Source organism: Protobothrops mucrosquamatus, unplaced genomic scaffold, assembly GCF_001527695.2.
Source record: "Protobothrops mucrosquamatus isolate PMUCROS unplaced genomic scaffold, P.Mucros_1.0 scaffold4996, whole genome shotgun sequence".
NCBI lineage: Eukaryota > Metazoa > Chordata > Lepidosauria > Squamata > Viperidae > Protobothrops > Protobothrops mucrosquamatus.
Window position 1 is genome coordinate 131,779 of NW_015390877.1, and position 8,584 is coordinate 140,362.

Sequence of the window (8,584 nt, forward strand, 5' to 3'; positions counted from 1 at the left end):
TCCTCCTCCTCCTCCTCCTCCTCCTCCTCCTCCTCCTCCTCCTCCTCCTCCTCCTCCTCCTCCTCCTCCCTGCAATCCCCACTCCCTTCCAGCACTGATGATGTTACCTAGTTGGGTCATGAAACGTCTGCAAGCAAACAACCAAGTGCAGAGTGCACCAAGGACCCCGTATATTTTTTCTAAACCGCAAGGATTTGCTTAGAGCAAGGGATTCACTTTTTAAGAGGAAAATCTGCCGGAAACTGACCGGGTTTCTGTCAGAAACGCCGAGTCCTGCCGAACACGAAGGCTGCAGGCAGAATTCACGGATTCCTCCCCCCCCCCAATTTCTCTATTATTGTCCCATCGAGTCTGCATCCTTCGGCAGGGCAGTCCTGCCTCTCCCAAACCCATCCGTGCCGTTTCAATTTTGTCCTGTGAAAATCCCCAGAGCTCCAGGTCAGAAGCCAAAAGGAGGTGTGTGTGTGTGTGTGTCTTCCCTTCCCTGTAGCACCTGCCTGCCACTTAATTAGCTTATCTTCGGCCAACATATGGCTTCCTCGTGGCTTATCAACCTGCATTTTGGGAAGAGAGGCAGGAAGGCAAGAAGGTGAAAATAGCCTATTATGAGATCAGGGATTTTCCGAGGGCTTTTCGCCTCCCGCGCCGTCCCCCACTTTCAGCCCAAAAGGGGAATCGGATAGCGGGAACCAGGGACAGACTATCCAAGGTCCTTGACACCTTTTTCTGGCTGCAAAAAAAGGGCACGGGAGGCAGGAAAAGGGTCTCAGGGAGTCCTCGACTTACAACCACAATCGTGCCCGAGATTTCTGTGGCTAAGCGTGACCGTTGTTAAGGGAGCTTTGCCCCCCCGTTTTACCATCTTTTTGCCACAATTGTTAAGTGAGTCGCTGGCGTTCTTAAGTGAGCAGGACAGCTGTTAAGTGAATCTTTCTTAACTTTGCTTGTCGAAAGGGGATCAGCTGCAACCGTCGTAAATCTGAGTCGGTGGCCAAGCATCTGAATTTTGATCGCGTGGGAAGGCTGCAACGCTCGTAAGTGTGAAAAAACGGGCATAAGTCACTTTTTTTCAGGGCCGTCGTAACTTTGAGCGGTTGCTAAACGGACTGCCTGTGTTTAGATCCTTAGGAAACCGCATACACGGTCCTGTCTGGTGACAGGTAGTCCTCGGCTTACAACCATTCTTTTAGTGACCGTTCGAAGTTACAATGGCACTGGAAAAAGCGACTTATGACCATTTCTTACACTTACGACCATTGCAGCATCCCCATGGGTCACGTGATCAAAATTGAGACATTTTGAAATTCGCTCTTATTTATGAGGGCCGCAGTGTCCCCGGGGTGTGTGTGTCACGCGATCCCCTTTTTGTGACCTTCCGACAAGCAAAGTCAATAAGGACCACAGATTCACTTAACAACCGCGTGGCTAACTGTAACAACTGCAGGGATTCACTTAACAGCTGTGGCAAGAAAGGTCGTAAAATGGGGCAAAACCCGCGCAACAACCGTCTCGCTTAGCAAGGGAAATTTTGGGCTCAATGGTGGTCGTAAGTCGAGGACTTACCTGTATTGTCATGCTTGAAGGCATCCTGGGCGAGTGGAAGCATGTATGCGCCATCTGTTAGGGAAAGCTTAAAGCAGACTGAGATGGAGGCCACCGAGTTGCAAGAACTAGAGATAAACCACCATTGTCTGGCCTGGCACGAGCCAGTTTTTCTCAGCCTTAGCGAATAGAATAGAATAGGATAGGATAGGATAGGTTAAGATAGAATAGAATAGAATAGAGGATAGGATAGGATAGATGGAAGATAGAATAGAATAGAATAGAATAGAATAGAATAGAATAGAATAGAATAGAATAGGATAGGATAGGATAGGATAGGATAGGATAGGATAGGATAGGATAGAATAGAATAGAGGATAGGATAGGATAGATGGAAGATAGAATAGAATAGAATAGAATAGAATAGAATAGAATAGAATAGAATAGAGGATAGGATAGGATAGGATAGGATAGATGGAAGATAGAATAGAATAGAATAGAATAGAATAGAATAGAATAGAATAGAATAGAATAGAATAGAATAGAATAGAATAGAGGATAGGATAGATGGAAGATAGAATAGAATAGAATAGAATAGAATAGAATAGAATAGAATAGAGCTGGAAGGGACCTTGGAGGTCTTCTAGTCTGCCCCCTGCTCGAGCAGGAGAACCTATACCATTTCAGACAGATGGCTGTCCAGTCTCTTCTTAAAAATCTCCAGTGATGGAGCACCACAACCTCTGGTGGCAAGCTGTTCCACTGGTTAATTGTCCTCACTGCTAGTAACTTTCTCCTTAATTCCAGGTGGCTTCTCTCTTTGGTCAGTTTCCAACCGTTGTTTCTCATCCTTCCCTCTGGTGCTTTGGAGAATAACGTGACCCCCCTCTTCTTGGTGGCAGCCCCTCAAATACTGGAGCACTGCTATCATGTCTCCCCTATTTCTTCTTGTCTTTAGACTAGCCAAACCCAAGTCCCGCAGCCGTTCTTCCTATGTTTTAGTCTCAAGGCCTCGGATCATCTTAGTTGCTCTTCTCTGAACTTTTTCCAAAGTCTCATCATCAACTTTTAAGATGGGTGGACTTCAATTCCCAGAGTTCTGCAGCCAGTATGATGGCTGGGGAATGCTGGGAGTTGAAGTCCACTCATCTCAAGTTGGCTAAGGTTGAGAAAGACCGCCAGACTCTGACACAGTAGTAAATGTTTGTGTGTCTGTGTGTGTGTGTCTGTGTATTATATTGCCTCAGAGCAAGAATCTCATAAACATTTTGGGACCTGACGTTACAAGGCTATAAAATTAGGATTCATCGCCAGCCTATTTATATGGATCTGCCTAATTGCACGGAAGACGTACGATCAGCTTTACCTGTGTTTTAAATTTTGATGGGATGCTCTGAATATATTTTTGACACGCCGGCAATAAATCACCGTGAAAATTGAAGGTGATGAAAAATAAATGTGGGGGGAAAAAATGTCAATTTCCTCGCACTTGAAAAAAAATCTCAAGAAGCCCATGCTGAGTCTTTAGCAGCATACAAATGGCGACGTAATTTATTAGCAGATGAATCTCTGCCTAACCTTGATTTATTAAGCCTTAACATTATTCTCTTAAGTGTTAAGGCCTTTTTATTAGCCTTTGGGGCGGGGCGGGGGGCAGGCTTTCTGGAGGTTCTTGCAATGTGCTTTTAGTATTTTTCAAACTATTTTTACGCCCGGAATAAAGTGAACAGATACAGAACAACAAGAGTTGGAAGGGACCTTGGAGGTCTTCTAGTCCAACCCCCTGCTCAAGAAGGAGATCCTATGCCATTCCGGACGAATGGCTGTCCGATCTCTTCTTAAGATGTTTAAATTCAGGGGTTTTTTTTTTTTGAGCAAGCAGGCCAACACATCCTGCACTAGATTTTGATGCAAATCTAGATTTTACAGCAAATCAGAAGCAATCAGCGGAGACAGAAAAGATAAGATGGAGAATTCAGCCTCACCCCATTCTTATATGGGTCACAAAAAGAGGACTCCGTGATTTTTTCTGACTTCGCCGCGGGATCCTGCTGTGTTAAACACAGAGGAAAGAGAAGTTTTTAAAAAGCAAACTTAGTTCATTCTGATGCCAGAAATTCATTTTATTTAGCTGTGTAAGTATTTATTTATTTTTATCCCACCTTCGTTACTTTTATACATCATTCAAGGTAGCGAACGTACCAAATAGTCCCTCTTTCCCCCTCCTATTTTCCCCACAACAACCCTATGAGGTGGGTTGGGCTGGGAGAGATTGATCGGCCCAAAGTCACCCAACCAGATTTCACGCCTAAGGCGGGGCTAGAATTCACTGTCTCCTGGTGATTGGGTCCAAAATCACTCAATCAGATTTCAAGCCTAAGGCAGAACGAGAATTCTTCGTCCCCTGGGGATTGGCCCAAAGTCACCCAACCAGATTTCACGCCTAAGGCGGGGCTAGAATTCACTGTCTCCTGGTGATTGGGTCCAAAGTCACCCAACCAGATTTCAAGCCTATGGTGGGACTAGAACTCACAGTTTCCTGGTGATTGGCCCAAAGTCACCCAGCTGGCTTTCATGCCTAAGGCGGAACTAGAATTCTCTGTCTCCTGGTGACTGGCCCAAAGTCAGATTTCAAGCCTATGGTGGGACTAGAACTCACAGTCTCCTGGTGATTCGCCCAAAGTCACCCAGCTGGCTTTCATGCCTAAGGTGGGGCTAGAATTCACTGTCTCCTAGTGATTGGGTCCAAAGTCACTCAGTTGGCTTTCATGCCTATGGTGGGACTAGAACTCACAGTCTCCTGGTGACTGGTCCAAAGTCACCCAGCCAGCTTTCATGACTAAGGCGGAACTAGAATTCTCCGTCTCCTGGTGATTGGCCCAAAGTCACCCAACCAGATTTCAAGCCATGGTGGGACTAGAACTCACAGTCTCCTGGTGACTGGCCCAAAGTCACCCAACCAGATTTCAAGCCTATGGTGGGACTAGAACTCACAGTCTCCTGGTGATTGGCCCAAAGTCACCCAACCAGATTTCAAGCCATGGTGGGACTAGAACTCACAGTCTCCTGGTGACTGGCCCAAAGTCACCCAGCTGGCTTTCATGTCTAAGGCAGAACTAGAATTCTCCGTCTCCTGGTGATTGGCCCAAAGTCATCCAGTTGGTTTTCATGCCCATGAAAGCCTAGACTAGAACTCACTGTCTCCTGGTTTCTAGCCTGGTACCTCCAGCCCTAGATCAATCTCGGCAACTTCAAGATGAATGAGCCTCAATTCAAGCGCCCCATTCCCCAGGTGGGGAATTCTGGGAATCGACGCTTACTCATCTTTAAGTTTCACCAGGCCAGGGGTAGGCAACCTCGGCTCTTTTATGACACGTGGACTTCAACTCTCAGAATTCCTGAGCCAGCCATGCTGAGGGGAAAGGGAGAGGTTTCCATGCTGAGCCATGCTGCCTCAGGAATTCTGGGAGTTGAAGTCCACGAGTCATAAAAGAGCCAAGGTTGCCTACCCCTGGCCTAGGAGGCTCACCACTTAGAACAGGAGGACTTAGGACAGGGGTAGGCAACCTTGGCTCTTTTGTGACTGGTGGACTTCAACTCCCAGAATTCCTGAGCCAGCCATGCTGAGGGGAACGGGAGAGGTTTCCATGCTGAGCCATGCTGGCTCAGGAATTCTGGGAGTCGAAGTCCACGAGTCATGAAGGGGCCAAAGTTTCCCTCATGCTGGCTCAGGAATTCTGGGAGTCGAAGTCCACGAGTCATGAAGGGGCCATACTTCCCCCATGCTGGCTCAGGAATTCTGGGAGTTGAAGTCCACGAGTCATGAAGGGGCCAAAGTTTCCCTCATGCTGGCTCAGGAATTCTGGGAGTTGAAGTCCACCAGTCATAAAAGAGCCAAGGTTGCCTACCCCTGGCACCAGGCCAACCTGGGAATAAAAGTTTAAAAATCCAAAATCATGCCCCTGCTGAATCAACACCATGAAACAGTGTGATCCAACTTGAGGAAGATATGTGGACTTTAACTTGCAGAGTTCCCCAGCCAGTTTCCTTAAGAGTTCTTAAAGTGGAAAAATACTTCCGTGAAATTAACATGCCAATGAGAGAAGGGCAGATCCCACCGCCTCTGTTTAGATTCCATCTCTGAACAGGTGAGACAGCAGCGTCCGTACTTACCTTGAGGAACTTATAAAGGAGAAAGGTGAACCAGTTAGTCAGCATCTTCTCTGCCACAGATTCCGTCCTGGAATGAAATGGAAGGAGAGAGAGGGGGGGGGAGAAATGGCTAATATTTTCCTCCCGTTATCTTCCCTGTGTGATTGATTGATAGAACGATCGACCGACGGATCGATTCCTCCTACTGGCATGCATACCGCAAGAAAAAAGCGATTCTCAGAAGCTCCCCCCCCCCCAAATATACACATCAAGCTCCAAAGGGAAATAAAAATAAAAACCCAACAATACCACAAGAAACAGAAAGTAAATAAAAAAGCGCAATATCAAATGTCTACGGAGATTGTCAATCCTCCAGGTCCTGGTTGTCCCAAAGGTGCTTGTTCCAAAAGCAACTGGACTTTCTTGATTTTTCCTTGAAGACGTTTAGCTTCTCATCCCAGAAGCTTCTTCGGTTCGGACGGAAGGGTTGAGAATGTGAAGGATTTCTATTCCTGACCGTCATTTAAATTCCTTTATATTTATAAATATATACACAGAGAGTTTTTCAGACAGACGGTCTGATTGATTACACCTTGGCATTTTGACTGCTATACTGCAGGTCTACTTTTTTATAATCTCTTTTGCCTTGCAGCCCCCTCTTTGTCAGCAAAAAGAAATCTGAATATATATATACATATATATTCGAATTTCTTTTTTTTGTTGACAAAGAGTTAAAGAGTTAAATGGGAGACTAGGATGGCCATTTCGAACTCATTTTGCTCTCATCAGCTAGCCATACCCTGTATGATGAGAGCAAAATGAGCTCGAAATTGTCATCCTAGTCTCCCATTTAACTCTCTAATGGTAGAACTGCAGTATAGATTAGGCTGTTGTTTCGAGCAGAGTTCCCCAACGTTTCCAGCTTGGCGGACCGGCTGGAGGGAGCAAGGGGATGATTTGCACAGGCGCAGTTCCAGTTCTGAGGGGCGTGCACGTGTGCCTGCCACCCACACAAATGGAGCGTGCACACACACACTCCCACGCTGCTCATGCAAGTGAGGATGTGCACGCACGCACGCTCGCTGGCCTTTTCTATGGCCCCCTCGTAAACCCCTCACAGCCCACTAGTGAGCTGCGGCCCACAGGTTGGGGACCCCTGGTTCAAAGGTCAAGCATCATGTATATAAACAGAAAGCAAACCCCACTTCCTTCTAGCACTGATGACGTTACCCAATATGGTCGTGAAACGTCTGCAAGAAAGCAACCAAGCTCAGAGAGCACCAAGGACCTTATACTCCTCCTCCTCCCCACAAACCCCACTCCCTTCTAGCACTGATGATGTTGCCTAGTTGGGTCATGAAATGTCTGCAACGAAACAACCAAGCTCAGAGACCACCAAGGACCCCATAGTTCTTCTCCTTTTTTTTTCCTTCTCCTCCTTCATTCCTTCTTTCTACCTCTCCTTCTCCCTTCCTCTTCTCTTCCTTAAACTTTTTTTCCCTTCTAGAACTGATGATGTTACCTGGTTGCGTTGTGAAATGTCTGCAAGAAAGTAACCAAGCTCAGAGAGCACCAAGGACCTCGTAGTCCTCCTCCTCCTCCTCCTCCTCCTCTTTGCAAACCCCACTTCTCTTCTAGCACTGATGATATTACCTAGTTGGGTCATGAAACGTCTGCAAGGAAATCACCAAGCTCAGAGAGCACCAAGGATGCCACAGTCCTCCTCCTCCTCCTCCTCCTCCTCCTCCTCCTCCTCCTCCTCCTCTCCACAAACCCCACTTCCCTAGTTGGGTCATGAAACATCTGTAAGAAAACCACCAAGCTCAGGTCCCTTAGTTCAACCCCGAGCGGCAAAGATTCTCTTCTATTGAAACAGCTTTTTCAAGGCACGGAGTCCTCACCTTTGAGGAATTTGATTTGAATTTATGCTTCAACCTCAGGACCGTCAGTTCAGAGGTCCTGCCCTCCACTTTTTTCACCCCAGATTCTGCTCTTTCCTGTACCATCCACGGCGACCGGAGAAAGTCACCCAACCCTGGGCAGTGGGACCCCCCCTGACAGGCTTACCTCCGAAGTAATAACTTGGGGTGGTTTTTGCTCTCCAGGTTCTTGTCAATCAAGTCGGCCAGGAGCTGCTTGAGAACGTCGGTGGCGTATTCTAGCTTGCTCTGCAGCACCGTCATAATGAGGGAGGCCACGTTGCCACGGTCCCTCATGGAGAAGCTGCGCTGAGACTCCAGGGTGCGGATGAAGGAGAGGAGGAAGGCCTTGTTGTTGATGAGCTGGGCAAAGAACTTGAGACCTTTCTCCACCCGTTCTTGCCGATAGCCAGGAACCTGTCCAAAACAGAAAAGATCCAGAATAAACAGAGTTGGAAGAGACCTTGGAGGTCTTCTGGTCTCAACCCCCTGCTCAAGCAGGAGACCTTATGCCATTCCAGGCAAAGGGCTGTCCAATCTCTTCTCAAGAACCTCCGGTGATGGAGCACCCACAATTTCTGGAGGCAGGTCGTTCCACTGATTAATTGGTTTTCATGGTTAGAAAATTCCTCCTGAGTTCTAGATTGGTTCTCTCCTTGGCTGCTGCAGCACATTGCAAGCTCCTATTTAAGCAGTGGTTCCACCTCTTCTCCAAAGCACCTGAAGGCAGGACAAGAAGCAACGGATGGAAACTGACCAAGGAGAGAAGCAACCTAGAACTAAGGAGAAACTTCCTGACAGTTAGAACAATTAACCAATGGAACAACCTGCCTCCAGAAGCTGTGAATGCTCCAACACTGGACGTTTTTAAGAAGAGACTGGACAGCCATTTGTCTGAAATGGCAGAGGGTTTCCTGCAAGAGCAGGGGGTTGGACTAGAAGACCTCCAAGGTCCCTCCCAACTCTGTTAT

The 8,584-nt window shown here is 47.2% G+C and overlaps 1 protein-coding gene across 1 annotated transcript in view; it reads right to left on the minus strand.

Moving 5' to 3' along the window:
* Nucleotides 1–8,584, minus strand: part of LOC107299478 (plexin-A4-like) — a gene marked incomplete at its 5' end in the record, with an annotated part of 61,810 nt that overhangs the window by 32,489 nt on the left and 20,737 nt on the right. The window contains 6 exons of the mRNA XM_015828832.1: nucleotides 505–554; nucleotides 1,564–1,617; nucleotides 3,528–3,593; nucleotides 5,716–5,782; nucleotides 7,762–8,030; nucleotides 8,281–8,333. Coding sequence (XP_015684318.1) covers nucleotides 505–554; nucleotides 1,564–1,617; nucleotides 3,528–3,593; nucleotides 5,716–5,782; nucleotides 7,762–8,030; nucleotides 8,281–8,333 — 559 coding nt within the window. The remainder of the gene's footprint in view (nucleotides 1–504; nucleotides 555–1,563; nucleotides 1,618–3,527; nucleotides 3,594–5,715; nucleotides 5,783–7,761; nucleotides 8,031–8,280; nucleotides 8,334–8,584) is intronic.